The sequence below is a fragment of the Numenius arquata genome, chromosome 2, assembly GCF_964106895.1.
Source record: "Numenius arquata chromosome 2, bNumArq3.hap1.1, whole genome shotgun sequence".
NCBI classification, from domain to species: Eukaryota; Metazoa; Chordata; class Aves; order Charadriiformes; family Scolopacidae; genus Numenius; species Numenius arquata.
This window is the reverse complement of record NC_133577.1, coordinates 127,472,126-127,493,829: the sequence shown is the minus strand read 5'-3', so window position 1 is coordinate 127,493,829 and position 21,704 is coordinate 127,472,126. Positions and strand designations below refer to the sequence as shown.

At 49.6% G+C, this 21,704-nt stretch overlaps 1 protein-coding gene across 2 annotated transcripts; it reads left to right on the top strand.

Annotated features, from left to right (window-relative positions):
• The first annotated feature begins 2,095 nt into the window (after positions 1-2,095).
• On the top strand, positions 2,096-21,363 carry GATA3 (GATA binding protein 3). 2 transcript variants are annotated; one of them, XM_074168304.1, is made up of 5 exons: positions 2,096-2,395; positions 5,137-5,673; positions 8,855-8,997; positions 14,586-14,711; positions 20,915-21,363. In XM_074168304.1, the coding sequence occupies exons 1-5, from the start codon at positions 2,155-2,157 to the stop codon at positions 21,197-21,199; spliced, it is 1,332 nt and encodes a 443-aa protein (XP_074024405.1). In that variant the 5' UTR covers positions 2,096-2,154; the 3' UTR covers positions 21,200-21,363. The 2 variants fall into 2 exon arrangements, with proteins under 2 accessions (XP_074024405.1, XP_074024404.1); XM_074168303.1 differs by having other exon boundaries at positions 2,155-2,395; positions 8,852-8,997.
• The last annotated feature ends 341 nt before the right edge of the window (positions 21,364-21,704 follow it).

Genomic DNA, 21,704 nt, shown 5'->3' with positions numbered 1-21,704 from the left:
GGTTCCTGCTGGCTCCCCATTGGCTGCGGCGGCGGTGGCGGCGCCCCCCGCTGGGCGGCGGGCGGCTCTGCGGCCGCGGGGGCCGGCGGGGGGTCGGCGGGGCCGGGACCGGGGAGGGGAGGGGAAGGGAAGGGATGGGGATGGGGGGGGATCCCCGCCTGCAGCCCCACCGGAACGGGGAGCGTCCCTCAGCCCCCCCCTCCCCCGCCCCTGCTTGAGCCGCGCCGGGACCTCCAGTGGAACGGGGAGTGTGTGTGTGGGGGGAACCCCACCCGAAACCCCCCCAAAATCGCTTCTCTGCCCTTATATCCTTAAAAATAATAATAATTAAACCCTTTATGAGACGGAGCGGCTCTAAACCAGCCGGTGTAGGAGGAGAGGCAGCTTTATTTCAGGTGGCCAAACCCCCCCACCCCAGTGGTCGTGCACCTGCCGGCTCGGCCCTCGGCAGGGGGGCGAGGGGGGGGTGGGTGGGCTCCGCTCCCTCTGCGCATCCCCCCCGCTGTACCGGCAGGAGAACCGACCCGGTCTCCTCCACGTACGACCTCCCGGAGCGGCCACTCGCAGAGTTTCCCGGCCAGCAGGGAAAAGTTGATTTGTCCCCTTAAAAAGGGGAGAATTAAAAAAAAAAAAAAGAAGAAGAAGAAAAAGAAAAGGGGGGGGGGGGAAATATTAAAAGAAGTTGGTAAAAGGGGGTTCCGGCGGGGGCAGCGCGGAGGCGGCCGGTGCGCCCCGCCGGTCCCCTCCTCAGGCGGGGACAGGCTCCGCCTCCCCCGGGCTTATGACACTGGAACCTCCTTAAGTTGCGTCTCGCCACAGCTGTCTGTAAGCACTGAGCCGGCTGGCGCCATCCTGCTCCTTTCAGAAAGAATGCCTTCCCTGTAAAAAAAAAAAAAAAAAAAAAAAAGGGGAAAAAAAAAAAAAAAAGGAAAAAAAAAAAAGAGAGAGAGAGAGGGAGGGAGGAAAAAAATAGGAAAAAAAAAAAATAAGGCGAGCGAGCAAGCACAATCTGATCTGATCAAGCACTTTCAGCTTCATCCCTCCTGGGTCTCATACTGCTTCTCCACCAAGGTTTGTGCGGAATTTCTTTAGCAACTTGTCTCTTTTTTTTTTTTTTTTGCGTTCTTCTCCCCCCTCCCCCCCCAACCCCTTCCCCTCGCTCCTTCCCTTCACTCCCCCCCTCTTCTCCATCGCTTTTCCCCCCCTCCTCGATTTTTTCCCCCTCTTCTCTTTCCCCCCCTCTCTTCCCCCCCCCCTCCCTCGGTTGCATAATAATTAATGAGCAATCAAAGTGACTCCGGGCTGCAGAGCAGCGAATGGCACAAGTTCTCACCGGCTTAAGCCACTGGAGCTTCTCAGGTGCAAACGGAGCAAATAAACAAATAAACAAACAGCGGCGGCGACAAGAGAAGGAAAAAAAAAAAAAAAAAGAAGAGCTAAAGAAAAAAAAAAAAAGAGCTAAAGAAAAAAAAAAAAGAGCAAGAGTAAGAGCCGAGGCGGCAGGAGCGCGGTTAGAGCTGCTCGGCTCCGCTCCGAGCCGGGAGAGCAGAGAGCGAAAGAGAAAGAGGCGCTGGGGAGAAGAGAGAGAGAGAGAGAGAGAGGGAGAGAGGTGGGTCCAGGGCAGAGCAGGCGCTTCCCAGGGATGGCTGCCGAGGGATGGGATGGGTTTTCTCCTGCCTAAAAAGTCAGGTGCTAAAGTTCAGAACTTCTCAAGCACGTTTCTCTCTCTGCCTCTCTCTCTCTCTCTCTGCTCCTTCCCTTTCCTCTTTCTCGTTACAGGTGATCAAAGAAGAGAAACATCTGCAAAAGAGCGGAAGATACCGAGGGGATCTCACTTCGTAGAGATTTTTTTCCCTGAGTTAGTTTGTTTTCCTTTTTTTTTTTTTTCCTTTTTTATTATATTCTTTTTTTCCCCTCTTTTTTTTTTTTTTTTTTTTTGGAATCGATCGTTTATCGCCATAACCCCCCCCCCTCCACTTTCAACCAAACCTAACCAGAAACATCCCCAAACTCGCCGAGCACTTTCCACACCCCCCTCCCTCCCCACCTCTGCATAACTCCAGCATCGTCTCCCCCTCCTATCTCAAGCCCTCCGCGCCTTGCTGAGGAGGAGGAGGAGGAGGAAGAGCAGCGGCGGAGCAGCGAGCGCGGAAGATGGAGGTCTCCACGGACCAGCCGCGGTGGGTGAGCCACCACCACCCGGCCGTGCTCAATGGGCAGCACCCGGACTCCCACCACCCCACGCTTGGCCATACCTACATGGACCCCACGCAGTATCCTCTCGCCGAGGAAGTGGATGTACTTTTTAATATCGACGGACAAGGCAACCCCGTCCCTCCGTATTACGGCAACTCCGTCAGAGCCACCGTGCAGAGATACCCCACGGCCCACCACGGTGAGTGGCCCCCGACGAGACCCCGGTTCCCACCGGGCGGCCCCGGTCCCGGTCCCGGTCCCGGCGGCTCCGCGCTGCCCCGAGCCCCGCCGGCCCGGTTGCCGGCGGGCAGACCCCGGCACCTCTCCTGCCGGCGGGGAAACTACGTCACGGGTGGATTTTGGGGTTGGCTTATTGGGAATAAATCAAAATTCAGGCTTCCTTCCTCTTTATCTATTTCTTTTTTTTTTTTTTCCTTTTTTTTTTATCTTTCTTGTTCTCTTCCTCTTTCATTCTTTTCATCTTTTCTTCCTTCTTTTTTTTTCTTTATTTCTATCTTTCTTTATACTTCTTTCTCTTTTTCTTTCTCTTTCTCGCGTACTTTCTCTCTTTCTCTTGCTCTCTTTCTCTCCCCTCTTATCTCCCTCCCCTCTTCTCTCTCCCTTTCCCCCCTCTCTCTTGCTCTCCTTCTTTCTCTTTCTGTCCCTTTCATCTTTCTCTTGTTTTCTTCCTCTTTCCCTCTCTCTTTCGCTTTAGTTTCCCTCCCTCTCTTTAATTAGGTTAACAGTTAGGGTTTTCATACCGCCTTTAGTTTTTTTGCACGATTGAGCTGCTCTGGAGGAGAAAAGCAAGCTGGAGAGCAGGGGTGTGAAAATGACCCTGCTGTCCTCACGCTTGGGCTATTTCATTCGCACTTGGTGAGCTTGTTAGGCTTGGGTCGAAAGTTTTGCACATGCACCCAGGGCCGCACCACGGCGTGTGTTAATAATAGGAAAGAAAGGGGAAAAAAATTAAAAAAAATCTCGTGATGTAATCAGGTATCGGACCTGGTGTGTTTTCCTGCAGGAAGGTGATGATCCACAATGTGAATTCTGTTCCTGGGTCACAGGGCTTAGAGAGGAGGCGAAATAGCTGGGGCCCATGGGGCCCAGGTCCGCGGAGGGATGAGTGCTTTGGTGGCATCTTTTTGTGAAGGATCGGAGACATCCAGTATTTATAGCTGGAGTTTACCTGTATGGTTAAAAATTAGGGAAAAGAGAAAAATAAATTAAAAAAAAATAAAAAAAGAAAGGAAGGAAAAAAGGAGATGCTGATTTGTGAAACCGGACAGTGACCTCTGTAGTGGCGAAATCTAAAAAGCCCGAGGTTAGCAGTGGAAATCAGCCCAAAATCAAGGAGGAGAAAGAGGGACGAGCGAGTGGCGATGGAGCCGAGCCGGGTTGAGGGGGCTGCTCCCAGCCCTCAGCTACTTGTTGAGTGCGGGTCTGCATTAGGCTCCGCTCAGTAACTGCATTGTTCTGCTATTAGTCCCTTTAAAACAATTATTTCTAAGGATCAGCAGCCTTTGTCCTGTCTTTCTTTCTTTTCATTTCTTTTTTTTTTTTTTTTTTTTTTTTTTTCCAATATATCAGCAGAAAGTGGAAATGCGGTCTCTCTGATCTAGCCTGAATATTATTTACTATGCTACTTCCTGGAGAAGATAATGAATCTTGACCCTTTCTATTCGTATAACCCACCTTCCCTTCCTTTCGAGCAGTTACTTTCAGTATTGTTCACAAATGCCTGGTACGGTGAAAACTGGCTTTGGAGATTTTCTAGACACGCACAAGCTCCCGTGCAAACATACGCGTCCACCAGCTCTTGAACTATCTGTGGCTCTATAGATCTGTTGTTTGCATCTCTCCTTCTGTATATTTAGCCTTCTCTATACACGTATCACGATACCTACAGAGGTTCAGGCTCTCTAGATGTCAATGCGTTTCCAGGGCTTTATTAGCAGGCGCAAACTTGCTCTCCTCCAGTTGAATAACTGTGTTTTTCAGCTTATAGGGATTTGCTGAAGTTGCCCTGGATTTGGGTAGATTTGTCTCTTTGGAGATGTATATATATATGTATTTTTAGCAAGGGCAGCGATGAATTTAAAATATTACGTACCATCCCTTAAGAACATTTATAACCAAAAGGAACAAGGTTTGACTGCATAAATCTAGTGGGTTGTTTTTGTGTCTTTCTTTTTTTTTTTTTTTCCCCCCCAAAGTCCAGGTCTGTATTTTAAAATACAAGTGAAGGGTCTCTTGTCATAAGAAGGGGACGGAGAGTTTCTTTTGAGGCAGTTGGGACTCTCTGCGTGTGCCACATTGCCACGAAAAAGCCCTCTAACATTTTTCGTGGAAGAAAAAAAAAAAAAAAAAAGACAAACTAGGCGGTTTGCGAAGTTCAGCAGCTCTGTTGGAAAGGTTATTATCACGTCTGTGGGCATCTTCTGGTCTTCTTCGTTTGGCTAGAATATTCCCAGGGTTTATAGCCCACGGCTGCGTTCGGGGAATTATTTTCTAGCTAAGGAAAAAAAATAAAATAAAAAAAAGATTTCTGCAGTCGGGGCTTGGCAATTTCACGCAGGATCTTCTCTTCAAAGTCCGCGTGGGATTGTCTGGAGAAGTGAGAGAGGGAAGTAGGGCTCACCAAATTCCGTGTCCCAGGGCTGGCATCCCTGCTCGGGAAGTCCCGACCCGGAGACCCGGTCCTGAGCAGCATCGGAGCCGCCACCTCCGCCCTATCGCGGCTTTTCAATTTGAATTTTTAAAGGGGATGAGGAGCATCAGATACAATTTTGCTTGCTCCCCCCGCCATGCTGATCCATTTGAGAAGGAGGGGAGGGGGGGATACAGCCCGGCATTCCCCCCCCCCCCCACCCCGGGGGGGATTTGCCAGGGTGGCAAAGGGAGTTTAACGGGTGTTTTCGCTGTGCTTTCTCCGAGCAGGGAGCCAGGTGTGCCGCCCCCCGCTGCTGCACGGCTCGCTGCCCTGGCTGGACGGGAGCAAGGCGCTGAGCAGCCACCACAGCGCTTCCCCCTGGAACCTCAGCCCTTTCTCCAAGACCTCCATCCATCACAGCTCGCCGGGACCCCTTTCCGTCTACCCACCCGCTTCCTCTTCCACTTTATCCGCCGGCCACTCCAGCCCGCACCTTTTCACCTTCCCACCGACCCCTCCTAAAGATGTGTCCCCGGATCCGTCCATCTCCACCCCCGGCTCCACCGGCTCCACCCGGCAAGACGAGAAGGAATGCATCAAATACCAGGTGTCCCTGGCCGACACCATGAAGCTGGAGTCCTCTCACTCTCGGAGCAGCATGGCCTCTTTAGGAGGAGCCACCTCCTCCGCTCATCACCCCATCACTACCTACCCACCGTATGTCCCAGAATATGGCTCTGGACTTTTTCCCCCCAGTAGCCTCTTAGGAGGATCGCCTACCGGCTTCGGGTGTAAATCGCGACCGAAAGCACGGTCAAGCACAGGTAGGGCTTTTGGCCTCTTCATCCCCCTTGTTCGGGAGAGGAAGCGATGTGGGGGGAGCCGGGGGAGAAAGGGGAAAGGCTGCTCCCCCCCTCCCTCTCCTCTCCGCACGCACAGGCATCCGTGCGATGCAAACAGAGGGGGCTGAAGCCCCTGGGAGTGGGGGGGGAACAACTTCACCTTCCCCACCCTGCTGGGTTTATAACCAAACTCCCCCCTTGTCCAAGACGGGTTGGGGGTACAATCGGCCCAGGAGCTCAAATCCCCCCCTTCACCCCTCCTCATCCCTCCCCCCCCCCCCCCCCCCCCCGCTGCCGCAGGGCTCCTGCCCCCGGGGGGGGACCCCGTCCCCCTCCGCCACCCCAAGCGCCCACGGTGCGCTCAGCTGCGGCGCCTTAAGGAGGAAGCGAAACCGAGGGAACCGCAGCATTAGTGTATCTCTCTGTATTTTAATAATGGTACTAAATCCCGGCCAACTTCCCCCGCCTGCCCTCCGCCTCCCTCTTCCCAGGGCCTCTTCCCAGGCGGGGAGGATTTTCCCTGGGGCGCTGGGGGAGGTCGCCCACGCAGCCCCCAGCCCCGTCCAGCTCCGTGTCGGGGTCTTTGACCGCCCCCAGTCGCATCCAGCTCCTTGCCGGGGTCTCTGACCACCCCCAATGCGAGACCCCAAAAGCATCCCCCTGGCCGCAACGCTCGGGACACACACACACACACACACACACACACACAAGACTCGGGGGGGGGGGGGGTCCCAACGCTGTGCGCTGCTCGCGGAGGGGGGGGCGGGAGTTGCGCGGCTCCCGGCTGCTGATCGCTCCGGGCTTGGACATTTTTGTGTACGGTGGGGTAGAGTGTGAACCGAGGGGTGTGTGTTTGTGTGTGTGCAGAGGAAAGGGCGATTAGTCAAAACTCTTTTTTTTTTTTTTCTTTTTCTTTTTTTTTTTTCTCTCTCTCTCTATTTTTTTTTTTTTTTTTCCGAGGAGGCTGCTGCAGGGTTGCCTGGCATGAATGAGATCAGTTTTCAGGGTTTTTCCAGGGTGACATTTACTCTGTCTGTCTGAGCAGGGACTGTCTCTATTTAGCTGATATGTTTGAGCTAATCCAATTATTTTCAGACTGCTGCACGCGACAGTTGCATTGTTTATCCAGCGCCAGGAACTTTAATAGAGTCCGGATGCGGTTAGAGTGACAAAAAAACCCAGACCTGTATGTTTTGTACATGAAAGCGGGAGAGAGAGAGAGAGAGATGGAGTGAAACAAAAGAGAGGGACAGAGACTCAAACAGCCCCGGAGCGGCTGCCCCGTTTAACCAGAGGGGAACAAAACGACCTGGGTATTAACGGGAGCGGCTCCCCGCCTGCCCCCGGTACGGACCGGGTGCTGTGTCGGGGTAGGGATCGGTTTATTCTCTCCCCCGGTGGAAGCCGGGCGATGCTGTGCCGCCCCGGGGCCCGCCGAGCCGCAGCTCCCGCCGGGGCACCGGCTGCGCGGTATTTTCAAACCGTCTTGCCCACCCCCCAGCCCCCTCTACCCCGCCTCCTGTTTTCCTTTTGCCACTTTCTGTTACTTTACCTTCTAGAGAGACATCTGCGGTTCGTGATAAACCAACCCCAGGAGCAACACCTATTTTTTTTTCTTTCTTCTTTTTTTTTTTTTTTTTTTCTTAAAGTTGATTTTTAGCAAGCTGGGACGCTCTCAGACAAAGAGGGTTAGTGCTGGAGGAAAAGGAATGAAGGGGGTGTTTTTGCAGGATGAAAGAGGGAGAAACGGCTGCAAATGTCTTTTATTTTATTTTATTTTATTTTTTGTTGTTGTTGTTGTTTTTGGGGGCTGAAAGGAGAGGGGTTTAGTGCAAAGGCTCTGGAAAAACGGTTGCCGTTTGTGGTTAGGGCGCGGATGCCTCTTGCTCGAACGTGGCACGGGCTGGGGCAGTGGGGAGCCGGCTCTCTGCTGAGTGAGCTCTTGCTCTGGCCGGCTGAGGTCTTCTGCTGCTCTCAGATGGGCTGGGAATGTCATTAGGTGTAAGTAAAAAAAAAACAAAACAAAACAAAACAAAAAAAACAACGAAAAACAAAAACACAACAAACCACCAAACCAAACACCCAACAAAAACCCACTCAACCCTCTGAAAGTAGCTGGGAGGCATGCCCGCATCCCTCCAGTTCCCTGCTCCAAGCCGGGAGCCGGTGGGCTGGGGGAAACCCACCTCCTCAGTAGCCAGGGCGGGGAGAGAGAGGTGCCAAAAACAAGAGGGAGGGAAAGACATTAATCAGGGCTCCAGGCAGACTCGGGGCTTGTTTGGGATCCCAAATATCAGGGATGGACCATCAGGCTGCAGATATGGTGGGGACGCCAGAGAGGTTTCCGCAGGCTGGGCAGTGGAAGTTTAATTGCAAATTAATCGATAGCGGATATTGGCAGAGTGGTTGTGTATCGGCTGGGGCTGGGGAGGTGTTTTGGTTATCGATCTGTGGTTAATTTGAGGGTCCTTGATGTGGTTTGACCCGAGGCCAAAGGTAGAACCCCCCCTGGCTCATGCACCCCTCTGGGAGCTGGGGCAGTTCTCAAGGAGTGACCCTGGGGTCCTCATACACATCAGAAAGGGGGGCATGGACTTAAATTTGGTCTTCATGCATCCATCTCGGGGTGGGGTGTGTGTGTGTGTGGAGGCTCCTGCAAAGCCTACCAAGGTTTGTCTGATCTGTACGGGGTCTGGAGGGCTGCAGGAGCCCTTAGTTCAGAGGTGAGGGGGGATTGCCAGCCCACCCTCCCTTCCCCAAAGGAAGGACCTGCAAGAGGGCTGAGAGCTTCTCCAGGGAGGCCCTTGAGCCACCATGAGGTTCAGGTTGTCCTTGTCACCATCCTTCTTCCCGGCTGCTGGGACATAGGCCTGATGCTACCTGCAGGGTGGTGCTGGGGAGGGGGACAGGATCAGGCACCATCAGACTCCCCCTCTCCTCCCCCCAGCCTGTGTCAGGGATGTCATTCAGCCTTGTTCTTAGGCCTTTGCTTGAACATCCTGAGCTTGGAGAAGACAGGCAGGCCCTGGCGTGGCTGGGGCTCTCCAGGGCTTCTTGTTGTTGGTTTGTTTTTTTTTTTTTTTGGGGGGGGGGGGGATATTTCCTCAGCCCCTTTTACCTCTGCTTTCCTTAAGTGAACTATGTGCTCTCTTGTTTCCAGAAGGCAGGGAGTGTGTAAATTGCGGGGCTACCTCAACCCCCCTGTGGAGAAGAGACGGCACCGGGCACTACTTGTGTAACGCCTGTGGACTCTATCACAAAATGAACGGGCAGAACCGGCCCCTGATCAAACCCAAGAGAAGACTGGTGAGTCTCTTTCTTTTTTATTCTTTCTTTTCCTTTTGCTGCAACTTTTGCTCTTTGTCCACATCCTGGGATGGAGGAGGGAAGCTCAGCCAGCTTCAAAATCCGGTCCCACTGCGTCAGAGGGCTGGGACGGGCAGATGCTCGGAGAGATGCTCCCAACTGCTGTGGGCCTCAGTTGCCTAGTCCTCTTGCAAACTGCAAAACTGATTAGAAAAAATCAAGATCCAGGGCTTCTTGCAAACCAGAACTGAGTCTTCTTGCAGGCTACAATGGGGCAGATGCTTCTGCACAGCGGTGCTGGATGGTGCCCTAAGGACGGGGCTCTTTCCAGGGGACCAGGGCAGAGTAATCGTTTCTTAATGACCAAAGAGATCATCAGGAGAACAGGATGCTGCTCTCCTCCCCTTCCCAAGTGTGACTGCATCCCCCTTGGCCAGCAGTCTCATGGAGGGGGGACCCAAGCTGGGTACCCGGTGCCACCAGGGCATCAGCCAAACCTTGGTCCTACAAAGCGCTCGGCTGATGATCCTGGTGCCACTTGAACCTTCTGTGGTCATTTGTACCTGAGCCGTGTGGATCTCAAATTGTGTCGTTCCCCTCCAAATCGGTGTGAGCAGGGACACAAGGTAGGGGATGGCAGAGCCCGGTGAGCGTGCAAAGCCCAGCGTGTGCCCGGGGCCACAGAAGTTGGAGGAAGACAAAATGCACGGGTAAATATTTTTGAAAAAATTAGTTGCAAGCCTCGCGACTGTGCTACGAACAGGCAGTAGGGTTACAGCATCCCCCGCGATCTATTTATGAATTTCCCTGGAAGCCACAAAAAGGTCTGGAAGCTGTGGGCACGGCTCATGAATGCGTTGAAGTACATTTGGCAAATAATCAGGCAAACCACAAGGGGAAAAAATATATCAAGCAGGGGGGGGGAAAAGTACATTCCCTGCTTGGGAAGTTATTGAATGTTTCGAATCGAGGCACGTTTGGTTTCGTTAGGATTTAAGACATGGATGGGCTCCTGGGAGCGGCTCGAAATGTGGAGGAAGAGCGGCTCTTGCCTCTCCATGGAGTTTCTGAGCTGATGGATGGATCCGGCCGGTTGCGTGAGGCTTGTGCCCAGCACAGCCGGATCCTGCGGGCAGGAGAAGGGTTTGTTGGCCTCATGTTCCCCGTGAAGGTGCTCACGGCCTCGGTCCGGCAGCTCTTAGGCAGGGACTCAGCTTCCTCACCCTGTGAGATGCCCGCAAAACTGGACCAGTGTTATTCCCACAGGCGCCGGGAAGCGTTTGCAGGATACGGCCCCAGGAGGGGTTACGCTGCCAGGGGCAGCGGCGTCGGCTCTGTCAGGCTGTGCGGGTTTTGGAGAGGATGCGGGTTTGCTTTCTACCCCCAAACTTCCCACGGGTGAAACCTCTCCATGCCTCCCTATACAGGCTTTTCCCATATAGGAAGATGCTGGTTTCCCCCATCTTTCACAGCCTTGTTAGAAAAAAGGAAAAGCTTTCTAGGGAGGGAAGTGCAGGCTGGGATTTTTAATTTTTTTTGGGCAGCTCTCTTGTTCTCTTCTCCTCCTCCCCCCAGCCCTTCTGTCTTAAACACACACACACACACACACACCTCCTTTTCTTTCTTATATTTTTTTTTTTTCCTCGTTCTCTCTTTATGTGTAAAGTTAACTTCCTAGGAAAAAGCTGCCGGATATCTGAGCCCTGGAGATAACTCCTAAACAACAGCTCCGTTTCCCCAGCCCAAACACACAGGAGCTTGACCGTATCCAAACAAGCGGAGGGGGAGGCAGAATAGGAAAGCGGCTGGAAAAGGAGGGGGAGAGCTTTCAAAAAGTGTCTGATGGAACCATGAAAGAATGTCCCGAGTCACCCTCAGCCCGGCACATGTAAAATGAACTATGTAAATAAATACATTGTAGAAGGTCATTCTTGGGGGAAAAAAAAAAATAAGAGAAAGAGAGGAAAAAAAGTAGAGAGAGACCTTGTCTTGCATAATCACTCCAATCTTGGGCATTTTAGTTAAAGTTACAAAAAGTTCCCGTTCTTCGAATGCATACTTTGCTAGATGGGAACTTTTAATTTTTCTATATATTTTGTTTTTCCAGCGCTGCCTGGAGGGGAGGGGGAAGGAAAGGACAAACATTTCTAAAGTGGTTTTCTTCTGTATTTATTTCCCTTATAACCTCCTCCCCCCCCCCCAAAAAAAAAAAAAAAAAAATCAGAAGGCACCAAAGCTGGGCCCACGTTTGCATTTCGTGTGCCTGGATGTAGACGTGTGTGTGTGTCTGTGGCTTAACTTGGTCTTCCCTGACCGGTGATCTTTCCTGACGAGTATGTGTGTGGAGGCTCAGGGTGGGGACCCAGCTTGTGCTCCTCTCTCTCTGCCACAAGTTTCCTGCGTGACTGTGGGCTGGTTTTGGAGGCTCTGATCCCAGGCGCGCTGAAGCTAATGGAAGGACTACAATGGGTTGGAGAGAGAAGGCAAATAAGCCCTTAGATGCTGAGAACCCAGCCCAAGCCTTATTAAATTCAGTGGGTGTTTTCGTAAGGGCTTCCTTTAGGGGAGGTGGATGGAGCTTTGATGGCTGAGGGGGCTCAGGCAGCTCTGCTTCATCTTGAGGGGAAGGTCGAAGATCTGGAGATGTTGGCAGGGCGATGAGGAGCAGGTAGGTGGTACCATACCACCACTCTGCTTAAAAGGTCTATAGCCCTCTTGGAGACCATTCCTGTGCCCATCGAAGACAGTGGCAGCCCTGTAACTGAGATAAAACCTTCCTTTGCATTTTCTTCTTTTCCCTACCCATGTGGATACAGAGCTCTCCGTTCCCGTGTCCAGCCGTGCTGGTTTTGGAAGGCTTATAGCTAATTTCTCAAAAGGCACATGCACCAGTCACCTTGTTTTAGGAAACTGATGCCTACAGCTTTGTGGGTGCCCCATGTAAATCCAGACACCAAAAATGCCCCTTAATAAAGCATCTTTATCAGTGTTTGGTTCCTCCTGCACCATCCTCGATTCCACCTTCTCCTCACTGCCAGTGCTTCTGAAGTTGTGTCCTCACTCCCATGCAACTGGGCCATGGGTCTGGTCCTACAGATGATATAGGGCACCCTATTAGTCATTCCATTACTTACATGGTCAGGCTCAGGTCGGTGATTAAGCGTCAGTGGATGCCATTGCTGGGAGCTTTTACAATAGCGATATTATTCATTGTTTCCTGCCGGTGTCTCCGGTATAAGTTGGTACAGCAAAAAAGGTGCAGTCTGGGACGAAAAGAGCACGGAGTTTAAAATATTCAGCTAATGATGCTGAATTGTTGTAGGGGAAAAGCAGCAGATGGAGAAGGTTTTAGAGAAGACAGTGGATGTTGTGATTTATTAGTTTATTTAATGTCAGAGTTTGCTTGAAGGTAGCAAAGTGGTGGCCAGGCGTGTCTTTTAAACGCACTTGCCGTAAGAGAAATTATGGCGAGCGCCGTGTAGAAACCCCAAATGTCTTCAAAGGGGATGTTTCCCCTGTGTGGGCTGAGTCAAATATCACTGGTTTTTAGAAATTTCCTTAGGCTTGATTTTTGGGCCTGATAAGGGCAAGGCTGCCACCGAGAGACTCAATCCAGCCCCTGGGCCACCGGTGGTGGCCGGTGGGAGCTGGGGGGGGGCAGAGACCTGCAGACTCAACCTCTGAGTCTCAGTGATAGCCCAGCTCTGCAAGATGTGGTGTCTGTGCTGCTTTTGAAGCACATGTATTAACCTGGTGATTTTGATGGGAACCAAGTTTGGGGCTGTGGTGTGGTCCAGAGGAGGACAGGACGGAGGTTTGTGTGTGCACATCTGCTGGGGGTTCTGCTGCTTGTGGTGGGATCCTTCAGCTTCTCCTGCTGGCGCTGGGATTTTTACAACCAAAGACCCATGTGCCGTGCCCAGCTCCTGCTCGTCATCAGCATGGAGAAATCAGCTGGAGACCTCCTTGGGCTTGAGGTTGGCTCAGAGTGGTTTATGGTCAGGCAAAATGGAACTGTCCCCACGGGCAGCCGGTGAGAGCCCCTTGCCATCAGATCAGGCTCTCTGTGATGCTTCCTAATGCTCGTTGGGCATCGTAGTATTTATTTTTTATACAGTCCTTTTTGTATAATTAGAGTAGAATTTTTTTTTTCCCCTTTTATCTATAACAAAACCAACCCGTCCTCTCTCCACCTACGCTGCATTCAATTATGATTAAAATTGCAACATGACCTAACAAGAGCTGGTATTAATGCTAGCGCTGTGCCAGTGTCCATGTTTGCATTTTGGGTTTGTTGTACGGTATCCAAAGATGTGGTATTTTATTTTCTTGGGGTTGTTTTTTTTTTTTTTTTTCTTTTAAAACGTTGGATGCGCTACAGTGTGCGGCTGTGCGGGGTGAGGGGTAAATTTGAAACAGTGAGAGCACAAAAGAGAGCATTAAAGGCTCAATTCTGCAAGGTGCCAAGCATTGCTATGATCTGGCAAATCGCTTGAGCACATGTTTTAACTTTAAGCACATGAGCAGTCCCATTGAAAGCAGCGCATCGGGATGAAATCAGAGCTCTGGGACTGTGTCATATTGATGAAGAAGAGATAGGATGGGGATCTAAAGGTCTTTTTTTTAGGAGCCGTAGGCACTTGCACACAGGCAAACATGCATACACGTTCACACAGAAGTCTGCAAACTCCTTTCCCTTCTTCAGTGGCTGAAGGACAATTTGTTTGCTAAAGTTACAGTTTTTAAATGATAAGCACGAACTCATGCATGTGAAAGAGAAGCAACTTCGCTAATTTGGCTTTGTTAAACATTATCACAGCTAACAAAAAAGCTTCTTTACACACCTTGACACATAGACTTTTTTTTCCCTGTCCCTCCTCCTTTATGAAATGGTAAATTCTTCTTTCGGGCTCATTACCAATCCTTAAATAAACATGAAGGTTTAGGCTGCAAAAGGGTGTAATTAAAAAGTTGGGATTCTAGCTCTTTGCCACAGTGTTATTTCCGATCCGGAGCCCCGTATCCTTTGAAGCTGAGCTGAGCTGACGGGACCGGGCCGTGCTTGCGGTCGGAGCCGGCGAGCAGCTGCCCACCAAGCCCAACGCGGGTCTCACCCGGCCCTGGCTGGAGCCAGCGTGACTCATGCCGTTGACTCCGGCAATTGTTGGTTCAGGCCCTGACTGCAGAATTAGACCCCTGGGGGGCCTGAGAGAATTAAGATGGAAAGACATGTTGGCATTTAAATAATGTTTTCCCCTCTGGAATGGGCTGTGCCAGCGCTGCTAATTTTGATGAGTTCTATCAGAGGTTTAGCACTCACTTTTAGGATGCCCTTTGGCACCTGATTCAGTTCATATATAATTTGGGATTAAAGTACCTCGGGGATTTTTTTCAGAATTATTATTTGTTCTCACAAGCCAGTTTCTGGAGGCCTCTGCTGACGTGCGTCAGTCTTGCAGAGTTGATGTTTTCTTTCTCAGCAATTTTGCTGATTGCATCTTTTTTTATTTTTTATTTTTTTTTTAACATGGGTGCTTTTCTCTCCCTCTCCTTCTCTTCCCCTGTCTCTTTCCCCCTCCTTCCCACAGTCTGCAGCCAGGAGGGCGGGCACATCCTGCGCGAACTGTCAGACCACCACTACCACCCTGTGGAGGAGAAATGCCAACGGCGACCCCGTCTGTAACGCCTGTGGGCTCTACTACAAGCTGCACAATGTAAGTGTGACTGTAAATGTGTGACTAACACTCAATAGCGGGGCCTCGGTTTCAGTGTTCCGTGGTCAAAACTCTTCCTTAACTTAAGGATTTCCAGTCTCGGGTGGTGCTGAGACCTCCTTTATCATTTTGGGGACCTTGGGGCTTGGAGAGATGAGGCGCCACCCCCTCAAACGTAGCCAATCCGACTTGGGGAGGTATAAAACAGGGCTGCCCATGGGTAATGTTAGAGCTTTCTCATGCCTGAGCCAAGAAAGGAGGGGTGGATTGACACAGAGAGACATTATCTGCTGATTGGGCTCACTGTATTGGAAAAGACAACACGCCGTCCTGCAAGCCGATACCCCTTCTATGCGTAGCTTGCTTCCTCCAGCAAATACTAACTCTGGAAAAAAAGCAAAATGTGCCAGCAACTATTTAGATCTTTCCTGGGTTTGTGGCTGCCTTTGTCCAGTCCCTCCACCCATCCCCGAAGATGATTTATGTAGGTCTTGTGTTTGCCCCTGTTGACGCAAGCGATTCCTAAACCCAAAAAGGACTTGATTTAGTTAGCGGGTTGCAGAGTCTGCTCAACCTGTGGTGTGAATTTTAAAGTGTCCGTCATGGAAGGAAAAATGAAATGAAATGGCTGGCAGATTTAATCTAATATCACTATGCAAAGCCAGCTTGCAGGAACCAGGGATATGTGCCCCAGGGAAAGAGCTAAAGGGATCTGAAAAGTCTTCTACTGAATAATACTGCTAATAAAGGAGTCTTAAGGCTACTCCTGTTACCCTCATTCCACATGTGGCATTAGAATAATTCTTATGTCAGAAGAAGGGAAAGACTTTAAATTTCTCTGCTTTGATATCACTACTTTTTTTTTTTTTTTTTTTTCTCTAGTGGTCGTTTGCTTTATGTATGACTTAGAAATCTTGGGCTATGCTTTGCCCTCATGTCCACCCACGCAAACACATCAAAGGCAGATCGGGTTTCATGGGGCACCCAACCCTTGTGGTGTCTCAGTCCCTTCCATTTGTTATTTCAAGCTCTTTGGTTTCTTGGGATGAGTAAACAAGTTTGGATTAAGTAGAAAAAAAAACCCCAAAACACAACCAGGCTAATTTTTCACCTGTTCTTTGAGAGGCATCTCTCTTGGAAAAAAGGAAAATGTGTTTACTCTTTAGTGGGAAGGCGTCTCAGCATGTTTTGGGTCCTATGTAGCAAGCAAAGCTTGTCATCAAACTCTCGGTGTGATCACTGCAAACAAAGGAGCTGGACCCAGAGTGAAAGCTCCCAGAATATCACAAGAATATATTCTGTTTGCTATTTCCACGGCAAGAAGGGAGCGAGGTCATCCAGCTTCACTGGAGGCATCTATGCCTGTCCTATGTTTTCATTTTAGCCTTGTAACCACCAGTGGTAGGACTTAAATCACGTAGCTTGGGAGACCTACAATAGGGAGACCTGTACCTGAGCTGCTCCCCTTGTAGCCTCTTTGAAGAAAACAGGCTCTTCTCAGGTGCCATTCATTGGGCCTGATGGAGATGCCTGTGTTTGGATAAGATTATTTGTATCCTTGAAGATGGTGTAGTTTCTCCCCATGACTACAAAGGTCAGCAGAATGATGAGTTCAGATGTGTCTACCTGCATGCTAGATATCTGACTGGAGGAATCCCCCCTAAGATGTCTAGAATGGTGTCTGAGTGCTGAGGTTCTCCAGAAACGTGCCTGCAAGACCACATCCTTTTCTTTTTCACAGTAACATTGTGAACCCAGTTGGCCTGAATTGACCCCTAGATCCACAATTCAGGGAAACTCTGATCCAGCTGTGAAATTTGTGACATGGGGCAGGCCCTGGGCACATTGGAACCATTTTCATAGTCATTAAAAACACCGACAGCTGCTTAAAAAGCTCAGCACAGCCACTTACCAAAGTCGAGTAGTATCTTGCCTCACGAGCAACTCCATTAATGGGACCTGCTTAAAGGAAACCCCTAGAGAACTGAGATACTGTGTGCAGCAATGTAACTGGGCAAGGATACTAAAAGCTGGCTACGAGTGGGTAGATCCATTTTTTTAAAACCTTTAAAAGAAGTTAGTTATTATCGCGGCGAGAAACAGGCAAAATCGCAGCCCATAGTCCTTGAACATACCACCCTCAGCTTTAAAGGTCCACGATGGCAGAGCATTGGACCATTATTCTGCAGCCCAAATGGCTTTTCTGGAGCCCAAGAGGCTGTGACTTTGAAGGCCACGTTGTGCTTCAGAAGCTAAATATGAGTGAGTTGTTTCTTAGCTTCATGGAGATGCCTTCTCTTTTCAGCTGCTGGGAGGCAGGACCCTAGGGAGCTGTGCTAAACGGTGTTTCACCAGCTACGCTGGTGAATGGTACCAGCACCATCCTTTAATCCACTCAAGGCAGGGAGAAAGTTTGGTGGTTGCACGTGGACAAGATTCCTTGGTCTGGTCTGTTAAAGTGCAAGACTTGTTTGTGTAGGCTGTGGTCAGGCTCCCTTTGTGTATCTCGTCTGCACCAGTTCTCCATCAGGAGGGGTGTCAGAAATGGAGAGGCTCATCATAGCAAGTCCCTCCCAAGCAACTCAATGTTTCTGCACAGAGGTGCATCAATGCCGGTGGAAAGTCTTTAGCTGCTCGGAAGCTGCCTTCACCCTGTTTCAGGCCAGGTTGTAGCAAATTTCTGGCTGCTATTTTACCTCCTCCCCCCATTTTATCTTTTCTTTGGGTTTAATGAATTTTTCTTGGACCTTCAGATCATTAGGGTATTATAATGGATTGATTGATCTGAAGATGAAACTTGCCCAGTTTTTCAGTCCACACCGGGAATGATTGCAGTGAAAAAGCTATGTTTTCACAGGGCTATATTTTCATGGAGCTATTTCTTTTCAGGGGGCTATATCAGTTTGTTTTACTGTTGATTCCCACAGCTTAAGCAAACCCATTTGTCAGTAGGATATAAGCAATAATCATAATAGTCTTGGGGTGCATTTAGTGAAGCTGCTGGCATTTCTCCCACTGGCTTCAACAAGAGCCGGCTCCATTAACACCAGTATTAACAATGACTAATATTTCACATTGATACGGTGCCTTTCATCCTGTGGCATCCCAGAGTGCTTTCTAAGATACAGCCAGCCTGGAAGATTAACCCAACATTGTAATGACTATGTCTGAAGGATAAATCCGCTTCAGTGACAGGACCTTATTGAGGTCAATGGCAAAATCCCATTGTCTTCAGTCAGAGCAAGATCAGACCTATAATGTTTAAGACTATGCCCTGGATTTGATCTGTTCAATGTGAGGTTCTCGTCCTTGTTATTTTAGTCCTTCTGAGAAGTGGGATGAGCCTTCACTCACTTCAGGGATGGGTGAGATTGTACCTTGCTGGAGGTGTAGAACTCACTGGCCTGTGCCCATAGAAATGAGTCAGTTGCCATTGGTTTTTGGTAAAAAGTCCTCAGAAAAGGCCCCTTTCGCAATATCCTAAAGCAGGGCTGTGCGTCCCAAGAGCAGAGCAGTCGGTATTATGCATACGATAAAACAAAGAGCATAATTCCTGCCCATAATTAATTGGCTCCATCTGAAATTAATGAATTTCGTATACATGTGTTGGGCTGGTTTAATTTTAATTTAGCATGTGTTTGTCATTTTTATTACAATGAATTTTCATGGAGAAGGTCTTCCCTCCGGGTCTCTCGTTTCTCTACCCCAGAAACAGAGATGGCTTTATGGCTTTGATGTTTTGGGGATCGCTTCAACTCTGCTGCGACCGGCCTTTGAAGTCACTGGAAAAATTTTCCAGCTTGCTGCTGTGACTGAGCTGGTCTCACTCCTCCTGACATTTATCTGAGTCCTTATCTGCTTGGCACTTGGGTCAGGTACCTGTTAGGACAGGTGAGACCATGTACACAGGGGTGATGTGTCCAGCTAACAGCTCGGATGGCATCTCTGTCCCCAGTTGCAGGGCTGGCTGTGGCTTTGTCACCGTCGCGAGCCAAATTGGTATTCCCATCCTTGAGTTTCATGTCAAATCACAGCCTGGGCCAATCTGTTCTTAACGGTTGAGTAAAATGTGAGTTGTTGCTTTGGGGAAGTGGTCATTGTCCTGCAGGACATGACACCAAGATACTCAGGGTCAGGATCCTGTGCTTGCTTCAAGAGCCAGCACAGCCCCAGACCCAGCACCAGGCTGATGTCGCTTTGCCATTGCCAGCTCCTGAGCTTGCACCTTTGCTGCTTCACCTGGAAATCAATTCTGGCTGCCCCTGAGCCTTTGTGCCACAATACAAATCCTCATTAGGAGCTGCCTCCCTAGATGTAAGCTGGATTCATCAGGGATCGAGACTTCCAGGTCTCCTCTAGCATTGCTGCCTGGTGGGGCTCACCTGGAGCTTCCTCCTGGCTTTGAACCTGGGCAACACGTCCCCGCTGGCTGACTTAAAACAGGGCAGGCAAAGATTTCCCATCCCAGCCATCCAGCTGGAAAAAAGGGGCTGCCTTGTGTGCGTATCCCTGTTCCCTCGGTGAGGACAGGAAGCCAGGGAGATGGGTTATGTTGTATTTAAAGTCCATGACATTTGAGGTTTTGGCTTGTTGTTGCCCCAGGGCTGCTGCTGGGCTGGGCATGGGCAGCTTTCTCCCTTCTACCTTTAGCAAGCAGGGCTGCTCCCTCCGGCTCCCTTTGTCCAGAGGTAGAGGAATCAGCCTTTTATTCACCCATTTGTAGGATGAGGTGAAGTTTACCATCACCGCTGGTATGGAGAACATAGGGTCGCTAATTCAGACTGGGAGGAGGATCTTTGGGATGCCTAAACTGGAGCAGATGAGCCTGGTCCTTCCTTTCCTCGTGCCTCCATCCCCGCCTGTAACAGGGAGCTATTGTATCCCTGCCTTCCCAGGGAGAGAAATCCATGACTGATTTCCATGCTGCTGGGAAAGGCACCAAGCAGGGGCTGATAAGCAAGAAGTGAAACTTTTCTGTGATCTGGAGGAAGGGAGTGCTTTGTCCCTTGCGCTAATTTGAGATCTTACGAATGAAGATCTGCTCAGGACCCTTGCAGGAACCTCTTTTCATTGTCCTTCACCGGAGCTGAGACAGTAGTTGCTGTCTCAGATCCCTTTTTTCCCCCCTTTTTTCCCTTTTGCAGAATATCCATCAGCACTGTCGTGTGCTCACATTTATTGAGAGAGGTGGTGTTCAGCCCTGGGGGAGTTTGCTGGGCTCTCCTGCCTTCTGCTACGGGTGAAATTGTGCAGAGGAACCAGTGCAAGACCTACAGAACTCCCCATCTAGATTCCCAAGTCCAGATTTTTAAGGGTGTTTATGGATGTTGGATGCATAAAACCCTTCCCACGTGTGGTCTCTGGGGCTTTCACGGCACCTGTGCTAATGCATGTTGTGATGCTGGTTCTCTATGCAGCAACAGGAGGTTTTTACAGGAGGTTTGAGTTCTTTTGCTACCATTTCCCAACTCGGTTGGTCATTGCAGCTGCTTATATCCACGCAGAAGAATATCATGCATAGGTTTCCTATAGATACGTCGACATGAAAGTAGAAAAGGCTCTGCTGGGCAGCACAGATGCGTGTTTCAGTACCCCTAAAAAAACCTGGAAGGGTTTTGAAATAAAATTGAATCAGCTAAAGGGTCGTCAGAGCAAAATCGTTCCAAAGTGGACAAATAAGACAAATACCTATCAGTTTTGTGTAGAGTTCGCCCAGCTCCCTAATGCCGCTGTGAAAGTTTGAGACCCCTCGTTGCACTGAAATCCCAGCAGCTGCTGCCACTAATGATTTTAGATCAGTCAGGAAGCCTTGGGGTGAGCCGGTGTCTGCGGGGAATATTTCCAGGTGATAATGATTGGTTTCGTTCCTAAACAGGGTGCAATTACCTAATGTGCAGATAGCTGAAATTTTTCAGCCGCTGCGAGTTATTCAGGGATGTTTGGAGCCGTGAGGCTCTGCAAGCAATTTTCTGTTGTCTTCAGAAAGTTCAACCGAACTTGGGATTTCTTGCTGGGATCTGAATTTTGGGATGGGAGGAGGGAGAGGTTGTGTAGCTGTGATGTGCAAAGGGAGGAGGGGGTCTGCTGGTTGTCCAGCTGGTCCTGGGCACAACCCCGGGACTGCCTGGGCATGGGATCCATGAATCCCACAGTGATTTGGGAGAAGGGACGGAAGCACAAAAAAATAATTGATTTTTGTTTAGATTAACAGACCCCTGACTATGAAGAAAGAAGGAATCCAGACCAGAAACCGAAAAATGTCTAGCAAATCCAAAAAGTGCAAAAAGGTCCATGACAACCTCGAAGACTTTCCCAAGAGCAGCTCCTTTAACCCCGCCGCCCTCTCCAGACACATGTCCTCCATCAGCCACATTTCACCTTTCAGTCACTCCAGCCACATGCTGACTACACCGACACCGATGCATCCTCCATCCAGCCTCTCCTTTGGACCTCACCATCCTTCCAGTATGGTCACTGCCATGGGTTAGCGAGAGACTCCCCTGCTGAATGCTTACAGTCTCAAAATGAGATTTACTTTATATACTTGCATTTTTGCAGGCGTGCGGTTATGGGTCTGACGTCCCAAATCAAATGGGAGGGGGAAAAAAGAATTAAAAAAAAAAAAAAATGTTATTTGAAGGCGTAAGAGAGGAAAAAAATAAAAAAAAAAACCTCAGAAAAAACTACAAAAAGCACAAAAAAGGAAAAAAAAAGAAAAAAAGGGAAAAAAGTTAAAAAAAAAAGTTTTAAAAAAGTGATGTTTGCCACTTTTTAAAGGAACTCACTATGGCGTCTATGTATTCTTACCCACTGAATCTGGATACCATTTGTGAATAAGCCATTCAGAACTTGCATTCCCTATTGGACAGGATCTCTAGTGCTGTGAAAAAAATAATAAAATAAAATAAAAAATGCTGAACATTGCATATAACTTATATTGTAAGAAATACTGTACATTTGAGGAAGACTTTATTGCATCTGAGGAGCTGTAAA

Bases quoted from the DNA above. Each gene is read 5' to 3' on its own strand.
- GATA3 (XM_074168303.1), top strand. From the start codon at position 2,155: ATGGAGGTCTCCACGGACCAGCCGCGGTGGGTGAGCCACCACCACCCG. The intron at 5,674-8,851 runs GTAGGGCTTTTG...TCTTGTTTCCAG, and splicing joins GAAAGCACGGTCAAGCACAG to AAGGCAGGGAGTGTGTAAAT. The intron at 8,998-14,585 runs GTGAGTCTCTTT...TCCTTCCCACAG, and splicing joins TCAAACCCAAGAGAAGACTG to TCTGCAGCCAGGAGGGCGGG.